The 27,634-nt window shown below is 39.4% G+C and overlaps 1 protein-coding gene across 2 annotated transcripts; it reads left to right on the top strand.

The window, feature by feature from the left end:
• The first annotated feature begins 3,973 nt into the window (after window positions 1-3,973).
• On the top strand, window positions 3,974-27,382 carry EEIG2 (EEIG family member 2). 2 transcript variants are annotated; one of them, XM_062497039.1, is made up of 12 exons: window positions 3,974-4,200; window positions 5,029-5,094; window positions 16,555-16,675; window positions 17,118-17,147; window positions 17,640-17,756; window positions 18,921-18,967; window positions 21,235-21,341; window positions 21,870-21,965; window positions 22,493-22,694; window positions 22,778-22,905; window positions 23,286-23,355; window positions 24,919-27,382. In XM_062497039.1, exons 1-12 carry the CDS (start codon window positions 3,986-3,988, stop codon window positions 24,959-24,961), a joined length of 1,242 nt encoding a protein of 413 aa, XP_062353023.1. In that variant the 5' UTR covers window positions 3,974-3,985; the 3' UTR covers window positions 24,962-27,382. The 2 variants fall into 2 exon arrangements, with proteins under 2 accessions (XP_062353023.1, XP_062353025.1); XM_062497041.1 differs by lacking the exon at window positions 5,029-5,094.
• The last annotated feature ends 252 nt before the right edge of the window (window positions 27,383-27,634 follow it).

Genomic DNA, 27,634 nt, shown 5'->3' with positions numbered 1-27,634 from the left:
ACAAATCCCCATTTTGCAGGGCACAAAACAGCCCAGGGCAGGGGCTGGTACCCGAGCTTTGTTCACAGCATAGCTTTAGACAGCCCAGCCACACAAAGGCAGGGATCCCCCAGGGTAATCCAGGGACAGCTCTGTGGGTCTGTACTAGACAGGTGCAAACACATTTGGGGGACTGAGGCTTCAGCAGCATGAGAAATGTCATTATTATAGAGTTCACCTACACACATTGCATTTAGCTCCCACCAGGCTCGCTCTTTAGTTCAGTGTCATTTCAGGCATCGAAATGAATCTCTTCCACGACCAAGACAAAGAGCTAACAATGCGCTGCTGCTGGAAGCACTGATCTGGGTACAGGCTGGAGCCCAGACCTTACACTAGAGCTAGAGCAGTGATCCACCTAAAGCCAAACCTAGAAGCATTTAAAAGCTTTTCTGATGCTACTGTTCTCAGGAAAAAGAGCCCAGGTCAGAAATCAAGTGCCCAGCAGGAAAACAGTGCCATAGAAGACATACAGGCCAAGTGAATGAGTACAGATCACATTAGCACAACTCTAATTATGATGTTCTGCAGGATTTAAAAATCCCAGAGATCTGTGCTTCGGCTGCCCACTGAATCACCTGTTCATAAAGAACATTGTCTATTAACTCCTGCAACTTTGTAACTGAAATGTTACATTCTTCAGGAGAGCAAACAGCTCTTCATTTGTTTTATTCTACCATAACTGGGGCATTTTGTAAAACATGTTTTTCTTCAATACTTGAGATTTTATACCTGTAACATCTAACTTCTTTAAAGATTTAGGAATTTCTCCTAAAAAAAAACCAAAAAAACAAACCTCCAGTGCTTTAATCTTACAGAAGTTTTTTTTTTTTTTCAGTGACAGCACAGGACTTTTATATTACCTACAGTGTTCATCTGTTTTTAAAAAACTCTTCTGCTATTCTGAGAATCTTTTAATTAAAGATTCTAAATATATTTTAAAATCTGTGCTTCTGACACTTTTGACTTCGACTCTCTTGGTCAAGAAGGTTATACTGAATATAAAGATTTTCTAGTCACCTGTTCAGAACACAAATATAGCCCTAGAATAGATTGGGCTTTTTCAGATACAGGTTGCCAATGACTCAAACCTCCTAAAATCATTTGGCACCCCACTTTGTCTTTTTTTCGGCAGTCAGCCCCGCAGGATGCAGGGCACAGCAAGGGCCAGGAGAGCAGAGCAGGATCCCCAGGCAGAGCCACCCGGCTGGACTGAGCAGGGACAGGAGGCAGCCCCAGGCTGTGCCGGGAACACCGCAGGCTCCAGCAGCAGCGCCCGCAGCCAGGGACACCGACACGAGAAGGAAAGCTCCGAAACCAGGCTAAGAAATAAACCAGCCTGCAGCTCAGGGCCCGCAGCAAGGCACAGACAACACAACAATACAGCAGGCAAAGAGCCGAACCGAGGCTCAAGGCAGGACTGCAGGCTCCTGGCTGAGCTGGAACGGGTCCCTGAGCAGGGCAGGCTGAGCGCCCAGGTCAGGCTGGCCAGGGTTTTGTTGGGTAAACTCTTACAACTAACTAAGGAGCTTGGTTGTACAGTAAAACTGCTTGCATGGGGTAATACTCAAAGTACACATAGGCTTTTATAATTTATGAGGGCCACTGATCTACTTTGATTGAGTGAAATAATCTAGTTTTTCTCTAAAATTGTACTGGTTTGAAAAGCAAAAACAGTGAGACTTGAAGTCAGTAATACAATTTTTAATAGGGAAGAGAAAAAGGAAAGACAAAATACATGCAATAATAAAAAAAATTGAAACCACTGACAGAGTCAGAATACAACCTGATACCCTGTCAGTCAGAGTGCTGGTGCAGTTTCCCTCCAAAGGCTCCAGCGATGATGTGGAAAAAGCCTGGTTCTTCCTCTGGAATCCAGTGGAAAAAGGCTGCCTTTGGTGTTCTAAACCTCAGTTTTTATCTAGGTAGGAAAGACTTGGCTCGTCCTCCTGGCTGGAGCATCTCCCAATGGGATGATGTAATCTTATCAGTTATACAGTAGGACTCAATGGCCCATTAACAGAAGATACTTCCCACAGAGATAAGGATGATCACCCTTCTCAGATGGTAATAGAATATACATCTTGTATTGTAAACCAGGACAAAAATATTGATTAATAACTGGATCAATTGTATTTGTTGACTTTTAACAGACAATTTATCTGGCCTGTAATCCTATTTTTCTTTCTACATCTTAATGCAATGGACCTTCCAGCTAAATAAGGTTATGTCTTTTATCAGCCATTTAAAAAAAAAAAAAATCTCTAGAGCTGGGTCTTTTACTTGAAAAGAAAGAAGGCTCTTGGTATAACTTGATACCAGCTAAGTATTAATTTAGTCCCTTTTGGTGCTGAAAGCTTTTCACCTTCCCCTTCTCTGAACAGAGAGTTGATGAGTGCAGTACCCAGAGAATTGCTTTGTATGACATATTGTAGGCACTTGTGGTCTGTTAAACAGAAAAGACTTTCAGGATTACTTTAGGGCATACCAAAGAAATGTTCTCAGAGGGCAAGTCATAGGTCAAGGCCAAATGCCTAGGTCTCTTCTCTAAGACATTTTTTATTAACTTTTCTCCAGTAAAAAGACTTCTTTCAGAGCCAGTTTTTTCTTGACATTTAGGGGTTTTGTAGGGAATTCTTTGTTAGGAATGCAAAACTGACAATGGTGTCAAAATTACCCTTGTAGTTTATTTTTTACTAGAAAACTATATAAATTCTTTTTATTTATGTTTTAGGACAGGGGGAGGAAAAAAAATAAGAGGATTTCTTTTCCAGACACTCCATTTTTATGTTTGTGGCTTTTTTTGGTTTTACTATTTTCTACTAATTTTTTTAATTTTTTTCCCCCCCAGAACTATGCTACAGGCCAGTTGGGGATATTCTGATATACTTAGCTGCATATTATTTGTGCTACCTGTATTCATCAGGTATGTATTCTACGAAAAATATATTTCTATATATTTAGACTGAATGAGGGACAGCACTACTTCCACAAACTGCAAGAAGATTACAGGGACACATCACACTTCATACTTAGTGTTACAAGTTCTTGTTCTTTTCAAGTGAATAAGTGCTTAGCTGTGGGAAGACATGCTGTGTGTTCCTTACGCAACGCTGTAAAGAGGAAACTGATCTGGTGATGGAGGCTGCTCGCAGCTGCTTTATGTTTAAACCTCCAGGAATGGATTTTTTAAGACAAAGCTGTTCCCTAGAGAGCACGGGTTGGTGTTGAACGATACATTAAACAAGAGCGTCGTGTGTGTGTTGCCGTAATCATCTACGCCACAGGACTGTTCTTAAATGTAAACACAGATGCGTGCACGCTCCTTCTCCGCAAGACGGTGAGCATCTGTTGCTTGTAGCAGAAGCGGCGCTGGTTGTAAATTAGGGGTCGAACGGCTGTACACGACCCCTATAGAGTTTAAATTACAGTGGAAGGAACCTGAATTCGCAGTTGAAGCGTCGACGCCTAAACGATGCTTTGATACGTTGCGGTTTTCTAAATGACGAACTGCGAGCAGTGCAGGAGGCTCCGCTCCCTGGACGCGCCCCCGCCCCCGCGGGGTCCCTGCGAGGCGGGGGAGCTGCACAAGCCCCGCTCGGACACGTCGCTGCTCCGGGCACGCCGCGGGCCGTGGGGAGCGGCAGCCGGGCTCCGGATATTGAGCAGCCTCGCCCCGGTCCCGGCCCCTGCCCCGGCCCCGGCCAACTTCTCCGGGAAACCGCCCGCCGGCGTCGGAGCCTTTGGCGGCAGCGCTCGCCAGGGGCCGCGGCCGCCCGTGCCGGCAGCGGGCGGAGCGGAGGCGGGCGGGTTTGAAAGGGAGGCGCCGGCTGCCATGTAAGCGCTGGCCGGGAGCGCCGCGGCCGGCAGGGGCTGAGCTGGCAGCGGCCGCCGCTCCGGCACGGCACGGCACGGCACGGCCCGCGGTGCCGCCCTCGCCCCGGGCATGGGAGCGGAGCGGAGTGACCGGAGCGGAGCTGCCGTGGGCGCACCCCCGGGAAGACCCTGGCCGATGGCCTTCATCATGATGAAGAAGAAGAAATTCAAGTTCCGCGTAGAGCTGGAACTGGACGAGCTTTCCTCCGTGCCCTTCGTCAACGGCATTCTCTTCTGCAAGGTGCGGCTGCTGGACGGGGGCAGCTTCAGCGGGGAATCCTCCCGGTAGGTGTCCCCGGGACCCGCGAGCTCTGCCGGGCTGCCCGCCCCACGCAGCAGCCCCGGGCGGGCCGCGCCCGTCCCGTCCCGTCCCGTCCCACGGGCTCCGCTCGAGTCCGCGTCCCACCGAGAGCAGGGGAAGCGCGGCCACCTCCGCAGCTCCTCCGCCCGCTCCTCGGCTCCTACGGCCAGCCCGGGGCTCCGGGCTGGAGGGCGGGGGCCCGGGGAAAGGAGGGGTGGCTGCCCCGGGGCTCCTGGCGGGTGCGGCCGTGGTGCTCACCGTTCCCCTCGCCGAAGGGGAAGCTCCTGTGGCACGGCGTGGCACCGGGCAGCCTGGCCGCCTTCTCGTCCCGCCTGCTTTGCCAGAGCCAACGGCAAGAGAACACATGTGGCACTTGGAGCTCTTCGTCTGCGTGGCTGCTCGCTGCCTGGAGTCGTAACGTTGTAAAATAAATACCGAGGCTCCTAAACACGGAGTAAGAGAGGAAAGGAATCCCTGAGTAATGAGGGTTGTCCCAGAGAAACGGGTCTGTTGTGCCACAATGCTGGAGCTGCTGAGCGGATCGGGAACCGGAGGGGAGAGACTTTCTTGTCCCCACGCCTGTAGTCTGAGCTGTCCCCTGCGAGTTGTGCGACCTTATTGTTTAATTATTGAGCGCTGGCTTGCTGTGCTTCGTTCTGAGGGTATTTACACGGAGATCTAAGTTCCATGGAAAAGTCCTCAATTTTTCCTCTAAGTGCTCGGGTCGTGTTACTGACTTTGTTCACGCTCAGTTCTGCAGTGCAAGTGCAGCAAAGCAGATGTCTTTTTTTTTCCTCTTTCTTTTCCTTCAGCTGTGCCTCAGCCATGGAGCAGTCATCTGTCGTGCCAGTGGCTCCCCGATCCATGGGTAGCGATGGGTAAATAGAGTGCGAGTGTATTAGTTTTTTCCAAGTACCAGGCAGAGGCAGAACCTTGTCAGTAGGAAGGGTGTGTGCTGTGGCTTCAGATCTGGGGAGGAGACTCCCCTCCCATTACACTCGTTCTTGTTGTATGAGTTATTATTTTACTTTAATACTACTTCAAAAAGGACTTAATGGGAAATGTTTCATATAATTGTGGGAGAAGACAGCAACACATCCGTGCATATTCAGTTATTTTCTTATTAAAATACTGTTGTTACAGAGCTCTCTGAATTATCTGCTTTTGATTCTGTAAATTAAATTAATCAAGGAGAAGGAATAAAAATGGAACTTTGGCCTAGTACCTCCTTATTTAACCACTCTATTATACTAGCATGTATAATTAAAGACAATTTCTTCTTCTGTATGGTTGGAAGTTGCTCCGCTCATCAGTGCTCTGTTCTCATTTAATGTCTTTCTTTCTTCAACATTTTTTTGTGACTGACTTCATAAGTAATAGATGATGATGATGACAATCACGATTCAGGCACTAATGTGCCATTACTGTCTGATTCCAGCCCTTATTGCCTTGCAGTCGTTCCCACAGGCTCACATACATCTTCTGGACAGTATATCCATTTTCAAGGACTTGCTTTCAGCTGAGCAGATGGTTTTGACATGTTATGGTGATCTTAGTCTTTTTTGCCTTGCCTATTCATGATGCTGAAATTAGACACTTGAAAGCCTACATTCATATCTTTATGGATGGTTTATTAGAGTAAAATGTGTGTGTATGGAAACTGATGTAAAAAACTGTCAGAGCTGAAGCTTAGAAATTCTACCATTTTCTTTTTCTGGGGCTATGGCTTAAAAACTAACAGCGGGGGAACATATGCTGGTATGTCAAGGTCCCTGTGAGTGTAACTCATTCCTGCTGGACTGAGAATGTTTGGGTATGCTCGTAGGGAGTTAAAGAATTCTTCTGCAGTGATCCTTCAGTGCCAGTTTAGGGAGTGCCTTTGCTCCTGGCTTAAGAATTAACCGATGAATTTTCAGAGTGGTGATTCAGCAAAGGGCTGAACAAATAAGGAAGAAATTAAGTTTACACCAGAGTTGGTAGTATTTCAAAACTTGTCAGTTGCACACTTTCTGATGGCCGTAGTCTTCTAGTTGCATACAGTTGTTAGTTTTGCTGTGAGCTGGCAGTTATATCCCTAAAGTAGTGATCTTTTTAGCTTTATAAAAGATATTCAAAGAACTCTATTGCTTGAGAAAGTAATTGACAAACTCATTCAAAAAAATTTATAATACAGGGGAAACTGACACTGTTTTCTTAATAGCTGTATTTTTTTTACTCACTTAGGTGTAGTAAACTATAATTACTTTGGGAGAAGTTATGAAGTTCTCAAGCTGGTACCCATACAGACCAATAACCTGCTGCCTCTTGCCTTAGCAAGTATTAAAAAAAAAAAAAAAAGTCAAATCAATAGTCTATAAATCACCCTAACATTATTAGCATTTTATTTCCAAAGCCTACTCAGAGAGAAGAATGCCATAAAAACTCAGGGCAGCAGTTGCCTTGGAATAGAGGTCCATATGTATGTAGCAAGTTGTCATGAAAACAGTTTCAAGTGATTCCCGTCAGCCCTCTATGGATCGTGCTGTGTGAATGGTTAAAGTCCTGATCCTGCAAGCAACGTGGTACCTTCATCATCCTTCTAATCACTTAAGTGAGATGAAAAGAAGACTAATAAAAGTTCAAGCTACTGAAAAAACAGGGCTTTTTTCCACTTCTCAGATCTTTTCTGAGGAAGAGCTAACAAAGAAATACATGGGCCATGTTAGTGGAGACTTGTCACAGTCCAGTTACTGTTCTGGCTCCCATCCCACAGATGTGTGCCTGAAATGTACAGAAATCCTGTGACCAGGTGAAACCAGTGTGTATAGTGCAGCACACAGTGGTCTGGCTGGTATGTAAATAGCAACCACATCACTTTGCATTTTTGTGCTTGCATATAATTTTTTAGAACTCCCAATTAGAAAACTTCTATTTCAAACATCCCTATGCACATCTATGAATCCTTACTGTAGGAAAAGAAAATTCTGGATTATAACACTAAAATGTAACACTAAACCTGACAAGAGTACTCAACTTTTAAAGTAATCTGGTAGTGTCAAACAGAGTTTTTATCCAAGGACATTGACCAGCCAAGTGGCAGCAGTGTTTAAACTGGAAAAAATGTTGAAGAGTTTCTGCAAGAGCAGGACCCTGGAATTTTGGCAAGAATTAATGTGTTATAAGCTTTGACTCTAAACCAGGGAAAACCTTGAAGTGCATTGTGGAAGGGGGGAGGCTCAGTTTGGTTGTTCCAGCAAAATGACAATCAGCTATACAGTGTAATTCCTGCCCTTCCCTTTTTGAAGTTGCTTCCTAACATGACTTCTGGATCTTTAGCATTGTGTTTTAGATGTTAGAATATAGGCTGGATTTTCAGCCAATAGACTGGGGATGTATGCAAAGTTATGTTAACAGACCTCATTTTTTTTTAGGAAGCTTTCATAGCTTAAGCCTGGTTTCCTGTGTGGCAAGGCATCTTTTTACCTTTCCCTGGGTCAATGACATTAGATCTCTCTTTGAAATTGAATACATTAATACATGACACTTGTGCAGATTCCAGGATACTGTGTGTCTATATTCTGCCTGGTCATAAAATAGTGTGCACATAATAGCTAATGCACCATGAAAGGACACAAGATTATTTCAGGGCAGAAATTGTGCCTGTGAATATTTTGAACAGGAAAAAAAAATACTATTTTAAAGTACAGACTTGACTAAATTCTAAGTGTATTTATTCGTGGCCCTTCTAATGTAGATATAAATATATAGCAAGGCTTTCTGCAACTGCCTTCATTTTAACAGGCCGAATCAAAAATTAATAAGTCCCTAGAGCAGAAAACTGAGGCTCATAGGCAGAGCTGTTGCTCCATCAGCAGTAAATGAACAGATGGAATATGAGGAAATCCAAGAAATTCTGGGAATAAGGATCTGATTTCTTGAGGGTGTACTTTCAATGCTCTACTCTATCGACTGAGGCTACAATATCTGTAAGCCTGCTAGCTCCATTTTTAGCTTGGTTTCCAGCTGCACCCCACTCAAGAAAAGCACTTGGTTGGTGTGGTGTTCTGACTGCAGCCTTCAGCTTGGTCATGTTCCCCTTCCTTTCAGATCTGATTTCTGACAATTTAGGCTGCTGACGTTTCTATCTTCTTTCTTTTACATAACAACATTCTAAACGAAGAAGCTGATTATGATTGTTGTATGTGACAGACAGAGAGTCAAGGTGGCCAAGAGCCATAAGTTTTTCATCAAATCACTTTATTTTCCAATGGATTTCAGCAACTTGGGTTTTTTTTATATACCCTCTTGAGTCCTGAGAGGAAGTCTTGGGAGATCATGCATGATAATATTTTTATTCCTAACAGGTACAGGCTAGGGCATGTAATTGCTTTCTGCAGAAATTGACTTATCTGCAGATAAGTACTTCTTACTTCTAGTGATGAATGGCCACCTCCTTCTCAACTGTCTAAAACTACATCTATTTTCTGTGACACCAGCAAGTAAGTTTTCTACTTCACTGGATTCTTCAAGTTGTCTTCTTACCATTCTTCTCCTGATTGCTGCTATTGCATTTGAAAAACTCTCCTGATAGTAACACAGCTTAACTAACTCTGTGTTTTTAAATAACAGTACTTTTGGAAAAACATACCTGTCACATGGAATCACAGTCCCTATCACTGTAATCTTCCTGCATGTTGTATGAATCCTGCTGACAGTCTTCAGAGCTGGATAGTGCTACTTCTAATAGCTTTTTCAGCTGTAACTGGATTTACAGTTGGGAAACTTGAAACAAATTAAGTTTTCAAGTACTGCAAGGAATGTTGGCAGTGGGATAAAAATCCTGCCTTGCAATTTTGTAGCTGTTTTTTTTCAGATTCTTGAATGTCCACTTAATGTTTCCTCAGTTGTGAAGAGGCACTTGGTTAAGCAGCTTTCAGACACTGTCCTCTGTAGGAAGGAAAAGATAAGGAGAAGTTCTCTACACAAAGTACAACTTTTTCAACATGTAGTTTCCTTGTACTTCTCCTTGCATTAATAGTTACAGTAAAATGTGTTTAGTCAACTGATTCAAATAATATGGTTGAGAAAAAAACAAATAATCAGAGGAGTAAATAATAATTGAAGTTTTGAAGGGGTTCATCTTTGGGATACAGTAGAGGAAAATACTATGTTTGTATAGTCTGCTCTTTGCATTGGGTGTAACTGGTTATTGCAGATATAAAAAGGGTTCAATCTTGGGAAACTTCTATTCCTGTGTTTGTAAGAACTGACAAGAGATGTATCAACAGCTACCTTGTCACAAAAAAGTTTGAGAAGAGATACATGATGGACATCGGTTAAAGAGGGAGAGGCGGTGGGAAAAGCTTTTATGCTTAAGGTGCCTGGCTTGTGCAGAACTGGCACTAGGGTTTAAAAGGGCTGGTATTGGTTTGCTGGTTTGTTTTTTTTCCCCTGACAGCACAGTACATAGAGTATGGTATTTTTCTGCCACAAACTTGCCATTTGCAAGTACCATAGCACCTGTTTGCCTTCATATTTTAAGGACTATTTCTGTTAGTGGAATAATTTAGGACAAAGGAGAATGCTAGAGATCACACAGTCCAGCTGCCTGCTGAAAACAAAACTAATTTCAGTTGGATCAGGAACCTCAGAGCTTTGTCCTGTCAGCTTTAGAAAATCTGCAATAATGGAGATGTCAGTTCTTGAAGATAACCTCCCCTACTGTTCACCACTATTACTGTGAACATTTTTTCTCTTCTTTTACTGGAATTTACCTTGTTTTTGCCTCTTTTCCATTCTCTGTCCCCCACTAAGAAATGTCTGGCTCCATCTTCCTAAATGAGTAGAGATGGTTGTAGATGGCAATTAGATCTTCCTTCACCTCATCATCAGACTGTAAAAATCCCGTTTCCAAATTCTCCTGCATCAGAGAAGACTTCATCCCTGACTCCAGACCCTCAACTCACACCTCCTGGACTTGATTCAGTTCATCAGCCTTCTGCCAAGAAGGCCCCAACACCAGCCATGCTGCTGCAGATGGTCTCAAATGTTCAATTTCCTCTGACTTGCTGACTACAGTTTACCCTTCACAGTGCTAATTCCCTTCCAGGTCTCTGCATTTGCCAGTTTTCCACAGCAGCTTTTCATCCATGATCAATTGATACATATATAAGAAGTTGTTGACATGAAATGCTGCTAGTTAAAAGTGTAACCTGTCTTATTATGAGTAAAAACATGTGGAATAGAAAATGATTACTCTGTTCGAATTTTGCACGTACTAACAGCAAATTAACTGGGGAGCTGTGCACTATAAACAAGTGGAGCTTTTCCTGCACAGCCAGCTGTTTGCTTAGTCCTGAAATTTGTGAACCATTGAAGCTCTGTTTGTAAATTACTTGTTTGGTATTTTAGCAATGCTTAGGAAAAAATGTTTTTGTTGGAGAAAATGCATCATCTTGTATGCCTCAGGCATGGGGGAAACAGAATATTAAGGGAAAAGTAAACTGAATTTGTTCCTGAGTGGAGAAATACATTAAAACTTTGCATAGCTTATTGGTACAGCATATATTTTGGAGCTCATGCTCTGAGAACTTCAAGTAATGCACTCTTCTATATGAAGCCTAAGTTTAACATTTTGGTTATTGGATAACAATTTAAAGTGTAGCTTAGTACAGCTCCAGGACCCTGTTGCATGGGTACCTGTATCTTTCCCTCAACTATGACATACTGAATTTTATATAGAAGTAGATTTTGAGTAGGAGGAGTGCAAGAAGGTCTCTTGCATGCCAAACCCTTCTGTGTTAATGCACAGTATAAATGAGAACTCTATACCAAACAATACCTTCTTAATACTAAAGATAGCCTAGGAAAGGTTCAATCTTGAAGTACCTGAACCTGAAGCCACTGATAGTGTGGCTACACTGTTAGATTGTAGGTTAAAGCCTTAATTCCTGTCTCTGTAATGGCATGGATCATGACACTGGCCTTTGTTAGGTGTTCCAGCTTTCTGCAGAAGATTTTAGATATATAAAAAAGTATATATGTAAAATATCTATATGAATAGGATATTGCTCCCATATTAGAAGATTATTTACTACACTAAAAGTATCTTTTATCACAACTTTTATCTTTTTATCAGAAGGACAGAGGTACCTGTAACTTTATTCAGACAGTGATTGATCAAAGGAAGCTTTAGGTGATAGAAGTCCATTTGCTCACCCACAAATGAGTGCATCCAGCAAAGGCAGGGGAGGGTGGAGGGCCTAAAATAATACCCAGCTCCAGCTATTCCCAGTCCTGTCACAGGAACCATCAGCCCATCAGAGCCCATCTACACAAGCCCAGGGACACACAGGCAGGTGTGGAACTGAAATGATGGGCTTGGACAAGGGAACTCCCAGGACTGTCCCAGGAGACCCTTAGCCCCATTGTCCAGGCAGGAAATCTATCATGTTGAACTAAAACTAAAGCATGTTTTGGACTGAGAGGGGGTTGCTGCCTATGAGACACATCATGGGATACAAGGGAAGAGGCTTATCATGGGACAATTGGGGAGGAACTAGAGGTGGAAGAAGGGACGAGTTTGAGGAGGAGCAAGTGTGAGGAAAAATAGGGAGTTAATGGGATAAAGGGCTAGTTGGATGCAAACAGTTTACTGGTTGGTATGTTTGTCTAATTAGTAATGTCTGCTGTATCTTCCTGTTGAAGTACATTGTGACTCTTTCCTGGGGAAGGGCTCTCTGTTCAGTGTGCATTGTGGGGCGGTGTCTGAGTGCCAGCAGCTGGAGTCAGGAGTGTCCCGGGGCTGCCAGAACAGGAGAGGACAGAAGGAAGCACCCTTGTGCCATGGGAGTGGGACTGCGGATCACAGGGCCCTGTGCGTCCACTGTGCCAGCAGCTGCCCTGGAGCACTTGGGTGCCAGCATCTGGAGAGTCCAGATGGGTTACAGCAAATGCCGACCACTGCGGGGGCAGCAGCAGGCAGAGATCCCTGTGCCCGCGCTGCCAGCACCTGGAGCAAATGCACCCGGGGATGGAGCTGGGCTGTGAGCAGGTGGGATAGCCCAGGAGCCATACCCAGGTGTCTCTAGCCGTGTGTGTGTCCTGCCCAGCCCGAGCACTGGAGAAGGCAGTGGGTGCAGACCGGCTCAGTGCTGGGATCCCAGCGGGGCTTCCCGGGAACACCTCCTCAGCTCGCTGCTGCTTGTGTCTGAGCAGTGCAGGGCCGTCTTATCGACATGAGATCTTCGAAAATAAACAAGCAAACTTAGGTGACTCTCTCTCATCAAATTACCAGCTTCAAAAGACAATAACAATATTCTCATTTACCTCAGGTAATGAAAAGCTTTCCCCCCCCAGTATTTATAGCATTTCTGTTCACATGCTGTAAGACGCATTAGCCAACACCACTTCCTTTGACATAAAGGTGTAGTGACCCAGCTGAATCCAAAAGTAGTTCTGGAAGTCTTTTCATGTGAACATAGTCTGATGTAAAGACTGAATGGCATCTTAAAACAAATGATCCCAATTTATTGCTTCTTTGGTGACCAATAAATCTAAAGTAATTACACTACAAACACAAGGAGTTTAACATAATCATCCCCTTATGGCTAAAGATCCTAACAGGCTGTTTAGAATAACTCAAAGAAAAACTTGAGTAAATTTTCTGATTAATGGAACACAGTCTTTTGATAAACATCCACAAGTTTTGGCTTCTTTATTTCATAGTTTCTCATGCCAAAGCTATTCCATTTAACAAGAAGAGATTTTTCCCATGACACTGAAGGTCGTTAAAAGTGCAAATTTTTGCATTTGTAACTATCTGCTGGACCAAGCCATTATTCAAAGATTTTATCCATGTGGAAATGAACAATCTGACATACATATACACCTAAAAAAAAAAAAAAATAAAAAATAAAGAGTCCATCACTTGTTAACGATTTAGGATGAGGAGGTGGCTGGATTTGGATTTATTGTCTATTATCTGAGTTTACTTTTTTCTCTGTTGTGTCAGAAGAAAAATGTAATACTTTCAGTCAACATTTTAAGTGGCAGCTGTATACAGTATACAGAACATCTATAAATAAGGACTTGTTTACAGCTTAAAATTTGCATTTGAAATTGAGTCAATGTGAAATTGTCACTCTAAAGAAAAAAACACTATACTTTGGAGTCATTTTATCCTAGAGTATCTGTTTATTGAATTTATTCTTGGTTACATACTACTGACAGTATTTATTCAATTACACCAAAGCACTACAGCCTACTATGTATTCCAGTGCATCTTGGTAACTAAGATACGTTTTGATTAAGAAAACAACTGGTTGTGCTTTGCATGTGCTGCAGTGACCGGGAGGCTCATAGGAAGGTGACTCAGAACGGAAAGCTCTCCCCAGCGCCTGCAGCACCACCACAGCTGCCACGAGTTACCTGGGTTCATTCCCATAGCAGCCAATCAATGGCGCTGCTTATTTTCTAAAGGCCTTGCACTTAACTAAGAATCTTAGAAACTTAAATGTTACCGTTGAAGTTAAATGTTCTGATTATTTGACCCTTTTTCAGCATGAAGGGGATAGCTAGGCGATACTCCTCTTTACTAAAAAGTGTCCTGAATTAAAAGACATTATTTTTTTTTAAATTTTTTTATAGTGGAATCAGAATAACTGTTTTGTGGGAATAGGGGCAGTTGGTTGGTTTGTTTGATTGTTTCTTTGCTTGGTTTTTTAATTGTCTACAAATTTTTCAAGTATCTTGTGATTTATATGTCAACAAAAGAAACTAATTATACTTTTTGTTCTGATATTCTTATGAGAAGGAAGCAGAATGCCTGGTTTAATTTGATTTTATTTTTAGAAAACTTAGACCATCAGTATCTACAACTGAAGCCTTTTTACTGCCACTTCTACTTATTGTTTGCAAATCCTGGTCTGTGATATGAGTGGACTGAGTCTATTGAAAGCAGAGTGGTTTCATGCTATCTTCCTTACTTGAACCATTATACCCATATAGTAGTATTGGTATGCTGAAATAAATTCAAAATCCTTAAAAGATTTTAAGGATGCTTACATTTCTCAAGCAGATTTTACTTACACTTATCTTGCATTTACAAGAAAAAAAAGTGTTTAATGTTCACTCTATTATCTTTTGCTGCAATGTGAGTGATGTCTGGAACATTCTAACTGTAGAATGTGCAGCTGCTTTGACTTTGCTGTAGAGGCAGGGCTGCTCTGAGAAACAACTTGAACCTTTATACTGAGTAGTACAAAGATTTTGGCACATTGCTTTGAATTTATGAGTTTACAAAATACTTTTTCAGTGGAAAAAATATCATTATTACTACTGGAAATGTTACAGAAGCAAAAACACTACAAGAACTCAGCAAAATGATGAATAGCAGCAGAAGTGATGCCGTTACTGGCAGAGGCAGTAGCGTCCTGGGTGACAAGGAAAGGGTGGGAAAGATGACGACTGCTCTCCTACTTTTGTAACAAACATGAAATGAGAAAGGATTTTCTGACCTTTATGGATGACAAGTGAACTCTTTCAGTCTAGTGGCACTGTTTTATATGTGTCACATTATCAATTATCCCTTTTAAGGGTGTATTTTATTTGATGTCTTCTTATCTGAGCCTGTTTCAAGAGAGATATAACTATGTGTCATTTGCCTTTTTTGAATTCTGTTTGTGTATTTAAATAACTCACATGACAGCAGGATGGGATTCTTTTTCCCCATAGTACAGAAAAGTTTGCCATGTAAAGCATCACAGATAAAGAGTAGATCATGGTGTTTACAGAGCATGTTTCTTTCAGGTCACATGCTTGAATGTGACTCAGTGTTGTATCTCAGAATCTGTTAGTCTGTTGTGGTCATTACACTGACTCATTTTAGGCTGGCTGATTTATTTCCACCTTAGGAAGTCACAGTGCCAGTGAGCCCTGGAGCTGGCAGTCTCACCAGCACAGCAAAGAGAGCTTTTGTGAGTCCTCTGTAATTCTTCATTTTTCTATACATGTGATGAACTTTGGCTCCAGCTTCTGCAGAACCATAGGATTCTATCTGCTAAAGACTTCACACTGTTTCTTCAATAATAAGCTGCTGTCAGAAGTTAGTATAAAATATAGCAATATATGCATTAGGAAAATAGAAGAGGGAAAAGGAGAAATATTTTTATATGTTAAGATGGTATTTCTAGACTGAAAGAAGAAATTATCAGTTTCTTCACAATCCCAAACTGTGACCTTAGAAACATGGGGCTAGAAGAGAACTTTTGATTATTGAGTAAAGTCCTCAGAATCACAGTCCTTATGCCCTGTTAGGTGACAAACTGGCCAACTTTGTAGTAAAGTACGCTAAAGATTTTTTAGGCATCTACTCTTATTTGAAAGCTATTCCAGAAACTTTCTCTGTAGTTTGCGGCCTTTTAACTTGCAGTTTTAAATGGATGTTTGATTATGCTTTATTTTGGTCTTAACCACTTCTCATTTGACTTAAAAGCTATTTGATCTCACAAGTATTTGAATCACCACTGTGATTCAAACAATAATACTTATTATGTTATTTTCTCTTTAAAGATACAGGGGTTTTCTAGTTGTCCTCTCTGTGCCTGTTAATTTGAGTCTGTTCTCGGTCAGAGTTATCCAAACAGAATGTGTTCTGTCTGAGCCTTATAAAATGACATTCATAACTGAAAGCCTCCTACATCCTGCCTTTTTCTTACTGCATCATACTGTCAGATTGTTACCCTCCTGTGAGAAACAGATCCCTTCAGATGTGTCAGCTTATTTTGCTCTCAAATGGCAAACTCGCAGTATGTAGCTGCAATTCTCATTTGTGCCAAGTGCATTACTTTGTGTCTGGTTATTGCACATCATCTCCTTTCGCTTTTCCAGGCCCAGATTTATGTAGTTTTGTTTGTATGATGCTCCTTTTATGTTAACTGAAAAGTTACTTGTCAAAGATGCTATCTTGAGCACAGTGCAAAGCTCAGCAGTTTGGGAGACAGTGCCTGGGAGCTGATGTTCAGGAAGACTTCACTCTCCTGAGGCAAACTACAGAAATTACACTTGCTCTCATTTGCAAAAACACAGGCTGTTGAATTCTTCTGGAGGCCTAATACTGTGTTCAAGGTTTGAAATAATTATTAGTCATGTGGTACTGTTAAGAGCAGAATGGGGGATTATTATTATTATTATTATTATTATTATTATTATTATTATTATTCAGGCCTTGGACCAGAATTTGCATGAAGTGGCCACTCTGCAAAGAGTGGAACCAGTGTTTGTTTTTGAGCTGTCTTATTGCAGTGTATGGTTCTGAATGTATGTGCACCTAACACTGAGCATATGCTCTCTACTTGCAGGGAAGTAGTGCAGGCAAATTGTGTCCGCTGGAAGAAAAAGTTCTTCTTTATGTGTAAGATCAGTGCCAGTGCTACAACAGGGATTCTGGATACTTGCACTTGCAGGGTGTCTGTACGGAAGGTAAGCAGCTTTCTTCCCCTCCTCTCCTCCTTCCTTGCTTATTCTTGTTTTAATTTTTGAATGTTCCATAAACTTCATAAAGTAAATTTTAGCTGCAATCACATCAGGTATTCCTTTAGTCAAAATTTTGTAGTAATCTTATTACTTACTTTACTTTGACCAATTTTTGGGGGTTTTATGTTTTTATTGACGAAAACCCTTTTTCCAGCAGGGCAGCAAAGCAATTTCTCTTCAGTGTTTATAAAGTTAGCTCTTGACTGACACTTCCATTATGAATATTAAGGTCTAAATGACAACAGCGTAGTCTAGCAAATGTGTGGGGACATATGTTAAAGTAAAGATTAATACCTGCTTTTCTAAAAAAAAAACCCAAAAAAACAAAGAAAAATCCCAAGGCAGTATATTTATTGGCTTAATGGTATGTTTTTTTCCCTTTTTCTAGGAATTAAAAGGAGGAAAGTCATATGCAAAGGTAAACTGAGATATAACTAATTTTGCCTACAGATAAGCTTTTCTTTCTTGCCATTTTATGTCCTTTTAAAGTAATTCCAGAATTGTACCTAATACCCATGACTTCATAATGTGCATTACAGTGACACAGTGGTGTTGGAACTTTCAATCAGTGTGTTTAAAAGGTAGATAACAATGCTATACCACCAAAACATTTTTCTTTTGGGCTGGTATGCAGAAAGGGTTAGTAAAATTAAACTTTTACATTAAAAAATAAAGAAAACTCTCCTCATTATTTTTCTCTCTTGGCACTTAAAATTTTTATAGAAAATAGAACTATGCTGAATTTCACACTCTGGATTTGTTTTCTGCTTTTAGCCTCAGTCCACTCCCTTTAATGGGGATCCTCATACATATTTGAAAGAAACTGCTATTGAGTGCCTCTCGATGTGTAATTAGCAAGTACCTTCATTTAGCCAAATGCTTACTACTGATTGTCATTTTCTCTTAACAGCTGGGATTTGCAGATCTAAATCTAGCAGAGTTTGCTGGATCGGGAAATACCACTCGTCGATGTTTACTGGAAGGTTATGATACCAAAAATACAAGACAAGATAACTCCATTCTCAAAGTAATTTCTTTCCTTTATCATACTTAAAGCAATAAAGCAGAGAACAAGTGCTATTATTAAGCACTTAATGAAATTTTAAACTGATATGCTGAACATCTTTCTGGAAGGAAAGCTATTTGAAGTAAAACCAAAAGTGTTGTTTAGAGAAAATCATTAAAATCCACACAGTCAAAAATAGAAATTGTCCTATCTTTGAAATGGAGCTGGATAGCTGTAAAAGAAAAGCTTTTAAAAGGTGTTCCTAGTCTAAGGGAAGCTGAAAAGAACAAGTTAATAGAAGGCATTTTCAAGACTGGGAAACCTTCAGTGCATCTTTCTGAGAATTAATCTATTAATTTGCTTATTTATGTACAAGTCACCTTCGATACCTCCATGACTCCTGAGATTTTCCTGTTTTCTATCTGATAGTAATCATGGTAACAGCTGGGGAGAAGTCTTGCAAGACACTCACTTTGACATTCTCTTCCCTTAGTCCAGGAAGTTAAAAAAACTGAATAAGCTCCATAAACCTGAAAATAATTCCACTGAGACTGTCAGGTAATTTAAAAAAAAAAAAATTCCTACAGAGACACTGGGGTTAATTTTCCACATTATCCAGTACACAGTCTGTGCATGAACTTTCTGATCTGACAGTCACAGACTATCCAGAACACTTGCAGTTAATTGATGTCTTTGACCTGCCTGGCAAGCCTTCAATGCACTGAGTCCTATGGCTTATTTACCTTGTGTATTTGTGCTGTCTTTGATGTTAGCACAACCCTTCCTGAGAGGCAGCAGTTTGCTGAACACCCTCAGCAAAAGAACATACTTCAGCACCCACTGGTCTAAACAGTGTTCTGTTTTCTCATTCAGGTTTTAGGTTTCTTGGCTGTTTTTCCCTTGAAGCCATCTTAATTATTAATAATTCTATGGTTCTCCTTGATATGTCTTTTTCAGAATCTTGTATGTGTAGCTATGTTACTTTAAATGATATTTTGTGTTGTTTGTATGCTTAAGAAAAAATATGTCATTTTTTGCCTAAATGTGTTTATTTGCATGTGTGATGATGGCATTTTATTTTCCTTAAATATAACATTTGTGGCAAATACCACTTACTTACATGACCATGTATGTGTCACAGACATTTTTTTTTCTTATGGTGGATTTTGTTTTCTTAATATGTAGGTTTTGATCAACATGCAGCTGATGTCTGGAGACCCGTGCTTTAAAACGTAAGTTTGTTAAGAAATCTCTGTGGTGTGGTGTTCTGATCACACATTCCAGGTTGAGAATTACACTTCTAATTTGTGTTTTTACATCTCTCTAATCTGGCAACAGTATTAAAAAAAAGCCACAAAAAATGGAATGATAGCTGAATAATGACTAATGTGATAAAATTGCCAGTAGAAGTGTCATGTGTCATAGTTCTTCCTGTTAGGTACTTAATGTCAAGCACAGAATACTCACCTGTACATCTATAATGTTAAAAAAAATACACTTCAGGGAGACTGTTCCTGCAGAAACCTTATATAAATATACTTGGTATGGGGTTATCTGACTAATACTTGTGTCTGGAAAATGTGCTGCTATACCTTTTACTCACAAGTCTCAGATGATTTTGAAATATTAATTTGCAAAAAAACCCCAACAAACAACAGAAGTGTGATATGACTTAGTACAAGAGAAAGCACTTACATACTTACTTAGTAAAGACATTATGCAGCTTAGTAAAGATGCAAGAGGTAACATCTGAAGGGCAGGAAGCCAGGATCCTTTCCCTCTTTGTCCTTAATCTGTGCTTAAGGAAGTGTAATAGTTGTGCTGTGGTTTTGTACCAGTCTAGCTTAGGTGATTCACCACAGAACTCTTCAATGTCCTCTTGTACTACTACATGTTCTTTCTCTTCTCTTCTATTCTAGTAACATTTAATGAGAAGAATAGAACACTGAACACTGTAGAATTTCATCTTGTGCTTACTGAATAAATAGCAAGAGGGTATTATCTGAATTTGTCTGATTGGACAAAACTTTTCCATATCCCTAGTTACGTAGCACCTCTTCTACTTCAGAACAACTTTAGTAGATTTACTTTAGAGTCAGACCTACTAACAAATACATCACTGGAACTGATAAACAATTCCTCAAAGGCAGCTAATCATTAGTCTTAGATACTAACAAAGCAATGTGTTTGTTTTTTACTGCTTACTACTGAAGGAGTTGAAATCAGTACCTAAATAGCGTTCTGGTTTCCTAGGAAAGTATCTCTTACTCAAATTATTCAGACTTGGCATTTTCTTCCAAACTGGTGATATAACCATTTCCTGGAACATAAACTTTCAACACAAACAGAACAAAAAATTTATCTAATCCAGATGTCCTTTGTAAGAGGAAAAATAAACCTTACAACAGTTTCACAATCTGGCATCAACTACATATTTAATGAAAAAGCTTAGAGGGCTTGGTGTTTGATCTGGGATGACAACCCTGAAACCATTCATTCTTGCTTTCAAAAGTATGTTATGTAGTTAGGCATTGTATTTCTAGAAGTGCTTTTTTTTCTCTTTACTTTCAAACAACCTAAGAGGGGCTGTGTTACTTTAGATGAAGACAGTGACTCATTTATTGACTATGTCAAATCTAAAAACGTCAACAAATACCCACTTGTATGCAGACCAACAGTCTGTTCCCTAAGTAGAAAATACCAAAGCAGTAAAAAAAACCTGTAGGTAACATCTTGAAATGTATTTTGGTTGTATTTGCTTGCTAGAGATTGCTTGTACTTTATAATTTAGCAAAAACACAAACTAAGACGTTTATTAATTTAATAGGATCCCTCTTTGGGTCTTGGTATTAACTCAAACAAGCACTTGAGCTTTATTAAAAGCTTTTCATATTGAACTAAAATTTGAACTGTATCATGCATGATGATTTTTGATTTTGTAGAAGATAAAATTTAGAGGGCAATGGAGATGGTGCCATAGGCCCCTTTATTAGGAGCTGGGAGGGTTATCAGCCCAGAATAATTTCCTGCCCTATGACAGGGATGAAACAAAACAGCTTGGCCAACAGTTATGCATCTTGGGTTTTTTTTAACTTACCACCTTTTCATGTATTCCTTCAAGTACTGAATTACAGAGTCTTAGTATGTAAACTGTCCTGTGATTCATACACTTAAAAAAATAAGAAACAACTTCAAATTAAAGACGTACCACTCCAGCAATCATCACGAAAGGAAAAGCCTTTCCCAGGATCCCCAGAAGCCTGAGGGCTGAGCAGATTGATTCTGTAATATGTCCTTAAGCTCAATAGCAAAAGGTTCTTTTTTGTCCTTTTCCTTAACAGGGGACCAGGCAGCATGTTTCCAGAAAAGAACTGCAGGTCTGTTAACTTGATGCACAGTATGAACTATGCCAACATATTTGAAAGGAAAACTATGTGGTGATCATTTTGGAGGGATTACAACAGAAGTACAGCAAATCTTAACCACCTTTTTCTTGCAGGCCTCCTTCCACAGCAACATCTATAGCAATTGCTGGAGAATCAGAGTCTTTGCATGAAGCCAGGAAAGGTGGAGAAAACTTAAAAGTAGCACATCTGGGTATAGCAGGTATAGAATAATGCTCTTAATTTTTCAATACTTTTATAACTGGCCTCATTGTTTCAAGATGCTCAAAATATTTCAAATCTGAAAGGGATGCTGACAGTTGGCCTGCGAAGGAACCTTCTTACATGGCTTGTGGGTTTCTGCTTCAAACACAGCTGAAGTTTATAAGCAGGTTAGCTTTTCAGACAGAAAACATCTTGTCCAACATTCTACTACGATACTGGAGAAAGAATGGTCATCTTTTTAATATTGACACTAGACAAATCTACAACTACATTTCATACAGATCTGTCTAACCCAATATTACTCCCTATTTTGCTCAGATATATATTATCATTTTTATTTTTAAAAGAATGTATATTCATTAACATGCATGGTATTTTTGCAGCACTTGAATCTCCAAAAGGTTTGTAGAAAATCAGTATCAAGTCTCTAATCTCTCTGGGAAATGTGACTTTTGAATTTAATCAAGATTACAGGTAAAGCAGCAATAAAATTGATCTTGGGAACACTGAATTGCATATGTTGCAGGCGTCTCATCAAAGAGTGCCTCAGTCCCAGATGAACTTGGTGCATGTGGACATTCCAGAACATCAAGCTATGCAAGTCAGCAATCAAAACTGTCAGGTAGCTGTTCACAATTTTGTTATCAGTTGTTGGGGATTATTTTTCTTTCCAGGCTTAGACAGAGGAAAATAAGTTTGTTTTGAAAAGCGTTTGAGTTGAAAGCTTTTTCCTAGGAGTTTCAGGTGTGGCAAGGGTAACATTTTTTCCTCTTAAAATTTACTGGGTTCACTGGATTATCTCTTCAGAAGCAAGACAGCTTTTTGCCTTTGTTCCCTCCAATTAACATATCTGAACAAGATTTTTACCTCTTCCATGAATAAAAAAATGGAGACTTAGCTCTAAAAGCTGAAGGAGATATTTGCCATTCTAATTGTTCTGACATAAACAAGAGTTACTTAGAACAAAAAGAAAATGGCAGATGCTAGAATACAAAATCTGAAGTCAATTGTCTAGTTTATGTATGCACATACATTCTTAGGGCTTTTGAAAGTCCCTTTATAAGAAGACAAAACACAAATTCTGCTTTCAGGACGAACCTGGCCTGTCAACAATATATCTAACCCATCTCTCCTGCATTTTCCCAACAGGATATAGCACGTGTCACTCTAGATCATCCAGTCTGTCTGAACTCTGCCACAGGAGAAACACCTCAGTGGGGAGCACCTCAGTGGGAAGTACCTCAACAGGAACTGGAAGTATTCTAGAGGCATGTGAAGAGACTGAGCCGAAAGTAACTGAAGCTGGTATCAATACATCTACTGAAGATGCACCACCAGAAAAACAATGCAGGTACACTTAATCTGAAAGCCTTATCTAGCGAAAGTAAATTACTTTATCATGTCTAAGAGCTCTAAATATATTTATTTTTGCAGACATCCTGTAAAGCAAGACTCTGTGGAGTCACAGCTGAAGAGGGTTGATGCTACCAGAGTTGATGCTGATGATATAGTTGAAAAAATACTTCAAAGTCAAGACTTCAGTTTAGATTCAAGTGCAGAAGGTATGGAGATAAATAAAGAAGCTTAGGGCAAGTTTATGTACATTACAGACCATAGGAAAACCCACTGTCTTCAGAGTCCCTGTTGTTGGTATTCATAAGGTCTGCACTACATTGTCTACTTGATCTTATCTACCAGAAACCGAAAATACCTGTACGTAACTCAGGGAGCTTTCCCAGATCACTACTTTAAGCCTAAAAGAGCAGGTGCCAATCTATGATAAAGGTACTTCCTCCAACTTACACCATGCAGGAGTTCTTCATTAAGTGAAATATTTGCATCTGAAAGTATCAGCTGTAAAACTGGTAGATTTAAAATTACTTAGATTTAGCTAGGGCAACATTAAAGAAAGCTAACATATTTTAATTCATTTGCCTTTTAGAAGAAGGTTTGAGATTATTTGTGGGCCCTGGTGGAAGCACTTCTTTTGGAAGCCACCATCTACCCAACAGGTATGTAGCCTGAACAACTAATCCATAGGCAATACTAAATAAAAATGCATCTTACACAGCAATTATTCTGTATCTACATCCTTGTCCTTTTTATCTTTCTATTCTGTATTGTTTAAAAGCACCAAAAGAGCTAGACTGTCAGTTTTTAAAATAGGACTCATAGATTAGTTCCAAAACAGAACTGATGTGTCAGCCATAAGAATTGTAACTTTCAGAGTTTCTGAAGAGTCTCAGTTCCAAGGTTTTCAGATAGGAACAAGGTTTCAGTATGGACACAGGAAACAAACACCAGTTTCAAATGGGAGCTCTACAGCCTTATTACGCTACTCTGGAGTGGGAAGAAAATTTTAGGTGTTTTACACGTTTGCTTTTACAGTATCAAACTGTTACATCTTCCTGATAACAAGGCTCGTTTTCTTCAGTTTAGTTTTTCTCACAAATCCTGTTTCCATTTGTTACATTATCTGTTTCAATGGTTTGTTAATATTTCAAATATTTGCAGCCCTAAACTCTTTCTTTTGATAATCTGCTTCAGATTATTGCTGTTTAGAACCAGAGACCTTTTTTCTTCTCTAAACCTTCTTCAATATACCCTGATATGACTTGACCTGAATGTGTTAATCTTCAGATTAGAAAGCATGAAAGCCAGGCAAGAATAGACTCTAATACTGTGTTTCTGCAGTCTGATGTAACTCAACGTTTTCAGCTGAAGAAATCGGAATAGCCTCAGTATTTCAGCAATTACTGTGAACTTAGGTATAAAGGCAGTTGATAATATATTGAAAGTCATAAAATAATTGCGTTTTATATGTGCATGCAATACTAATGGTTAAAAGGTGTTTCCTTGGCTCCTCTGCAAACTGGGCACACCAGTGTCTGTCTAGGATGATATGAATGGGTACAGAACATACTCGTGTAGCACACAGAGATCTGTCCTAAGGCAGCTGCCAGAACAGTCCAGGGACAATACTGTACTAAGGTAGAGCTTGCCCTATTAATTTTTTACATAGTACTGCAATTTGCCCTGGAAAACCACTCACTACAGGCTGTCATGTAGGAGGTGAGAGAGTTTTGTTTACAAGTCAAAGTGAACAAAAGACTGGAGAAATTTTTCTTGTATCTCAATTTAAGATGACAATCAGTTTCTGGGGTTTTTAGACACACTGATTTGTTTATATATAAATATATATAAAGAGTATTAGCTGCTTATGATGTAGCTGTGGGAATGGGTACCCTAAATGTGATTTTTAAGAAATTCTGGTCAAGTCAAACAATAACTTATTATTTATTAACATTACTTTTTGCTCATTTTGACTGTAGTACAAGAAAATCTTAGTGCATTAAAGTGCAGGTGACTCCATGGCATGGTAGTAATGACAAACGCTTTCTACCCTTCACATTTAACTGGTTTGGTATTTGCTGTTTGGTTGGAGAGGTTTTGTTGGAGTTTGTTTGAAGGGCTGTTGGTTAGGTTGTTCAAACAATACACTCGTTGATATGTGATACTTGCTATTTGGCTTCCATTTAACTTGACATTGAACTAACTTTTTTTGAAACTTTCAGAGTCGGATCTGGAGCATACGAGCAGGTGGTGATAAAACGTTAAACTGGAATGTCAAATGAGGAAAAGCTGGAGCTCTGGTGTTGATACTTCTGGTGTTGTTTGCTCTGTCACAAGAGCTAAGGAAGACAAAATGAACTCAATGTGATCTTTTTCTGAAAAACAGTGGAATGCCTCTTGCTCATAGAGCATCATCTTCTGTGGTATGAAGGCAATGTTTAGCTATGTGTACCTTGAGAGAGCAATTGGATCATTTTTTGTAAGCTCTGATGTTAGTGGAATTACTTAATTTCTGTGAAACATCTGTGGAAGTATGTCCCATTTCAATATTTTATATAAAGAGATCACCTGTGGTGATGGCCTTTGTTCATAATGTTGTTTCTAAAGAAACTTCTGAAAGCTGGTCTTAACCTGAAAAAAGTCATTACTGATTTTGATCCTACATGCCATTTTAGTTTTACAGAAGCTAATTACTCCTATCAAGTCAAGTTTTTGTCATGTCAAAATTATAGCCTCCAAAAAAACAGGCCAGCTATATTTTAACTTAACCAAAACCTTCTGAGTACTGAGCACAATTTCATTTTAAGGTTCAACAGAGGAGATGAACATCAGGTACATTTAAAACAAACCCCCAAAACTAAATAAATCTAGATCTAAGATCTAAACCAGCAATTAATCAGTTGTTTTAACTGTAAATTAAGGCTACAGGTTTAAATACATCAAACGTGACCTTTTTTTGGTTCAAGTGATGAAAAAAAGTGGGATTCCACACCAGAACACTAGGGCACAGTAGCATTTTATCAAGAAAGCTGCCTTGATTATTAAATCTGGAGAGCAGCAGCTGCTCCCACAGAAACTGACTTTAATAATGCATGAACATTGAGATGGATGGTACTGTTTACAAACCTTGTCAGTAGTTTACTACCACTAAATTTTTTTAATTGTAGTTTAATCCTTCACAGTCAGTGCTTTGCTTGTGTTTTGAATGTGCTGTGCAGGATTGGGGGGTGTGCAGGGAGATTAAACCATTTACTAAAGAATTTAAGCTTTAAAACTAGGTAAACATCTGTACTATTAATATAACTTGTTAAGAGAAGCACTTTATTGTAGGCATACTCTGCACACTGAAAAAGTCTTTGTTGAACACTTCTTTTGCTATCTGTCCACTGTTACATTAGGTCAATGTACTGTATTTAAATTTGCACAAGTAGTGATTTGCCTGATTGGCAAGAAAGAGCTCTTTAAATTTTCTCTGAGAATATGAAAGAATCATTTTTTAAAGGTATGTGTTGGGTAACAAATAGGTATAATTAATTGTAAACTGCAAATGACTTAAATTTTTTTATACATTTAGTGGTACTGTTTATCAGTTAAGGCCTGGAATAAGTAAAAATAGTGTGGCCACTTTTGAAAGCTCAGAATGCTTCAAATTTTGCTCAGAGTGATGTTTGGCACCTTTTAAATTGATGCAGAAGTAGGGCCATATTTAAAAGGTTAAATTAGGAACAGCAGACTTTTTTTCCCCAGAAATCCATAGCAGAATTATTAAATTTTTATTTGTATATTTAAGAAAATTTCAGCTTTCAAAGCTAGAATGCTGTTATTGAGTATGATGAATATGAGCTATTTCTCAGTTTTGGTACTTGCATACTTTTATTTCTACTGTTAATTATGATCTCTTTAGAGTGTATAATGAGGTAAAAGAATTAATACAATGATTCTATTTTAGCTGCTCTTAACAGAAGTGTGGTATTATCAGCTTCTGTTCTCCACAGGAATTTTAAACAGAAACTACTCAACTGGTGGTATACAAATCTCTCTCAGAACATTGTCTCCTTTCCTGTTATATAACTAATTCATACCAAAAAATCCCATTGCAGGCAAAAGATGCCAGAAATTTGAATACATTCTTTGCTTTCAGTACTCTTTGACACAGCTATAGTTGTTGAATAATCTATTAAAACTAGTAGTAGCTAAATGGTAGTTTACTTGCATTTACTAGGAAAACTACATGTAGTTTGAGGAAAACAGACTTTTAAAAAACACTGTACAGCTACTTATGTAATTCTCAAGGGAATTCCCAAGGCCTATTGCATTTTATGTTAAACAACACAGCTAATGGTCCTAGATAATTTGTTTATTAAAACCAGTATTTTCTTGCCTGAGCAGATCTTTTAAATAATAGTGAAGTTGACAAAGAAATCCATCTTTTCATAAAACTGTATCTTAATTTATTCTTCTGACTTGACTTACAACTCTTCATGAAGTGATAATCTAACTGTGCAACATGTAAGTGAAACATAACCTTCAAATTTAGGTGCTGTATTTTCTTTTTTGTAAACTATGTTATATGAATACTAGAGGCTTCCATGCTGTAAACTGTTTGGGATGTACTGGTGGATTATGAGTTTTTTAAACTGTATTTAAATACAAGTCTCTCAGACGTTCAATAAACTCACGTCTTCAGCTTGGAATCTGTTCCTAAATAAATACAAACTTAACTGGAAGTTTGAGTCCATTTCAGTTTCTTTTCCACTTAAGGACTTTTTTTTAAAAATGCTTTTCTTTTTTTCTGCTTCTGTGTTATCACAAAGTGACATCTATATTATCAGGAAAATGTATCATTCAGATCCCATTCTTCTTCTAATCTAGAAGGAAAATTTTTAATTCAGAACACGGATCACAAGAGCTCTGTTCAACTATTCTGACCATAACCAA

The sequence above is a fragment of the Cinclus cinclus genome, chromosome 8 (genome assembly GCF_963662255.1).
Source record: "Cinclus cinclus chromosome 8, bCinCin1.1, whole genome shotgun sequence".
NCBI classification, from domain to species: domain Eukaryota; kingdom Metazoa; phylum Chordata; class Aves; order Passeriformes; family Cinclidae; genus Cinclus; species Cinclus cinclus.
Note: the sequence above shows the minus strand (reverse complement) of the source record. Positions and strands in the feature narration are given on the sequence as shown.

Bases quoted from the DNA above. Each gene is read 5' to 3' on its own strand.
- EEIG2 (XM_062497039.1), top strand. From the start codon at position 3,986: ATGGGAGCGGAGCGGAGTGACCGGAGCGGAGCTGCCGTGGGCGCACCC. The intron at 21,966-22,492 runs GTAGCTGTTCAC...TTTTCCCAACAG, and splicing joins TCAGCAATCAAAACTGTCAG to GATATAGCACGTGTCACTCT. The intron at 22,906-23,285 runs GTATGGAGATAA...TTTGCCTTTTAG, and splicing joins TTTAGATTCAAGTGCAGAAG to AAGAAGGTTTGAGATTATTT.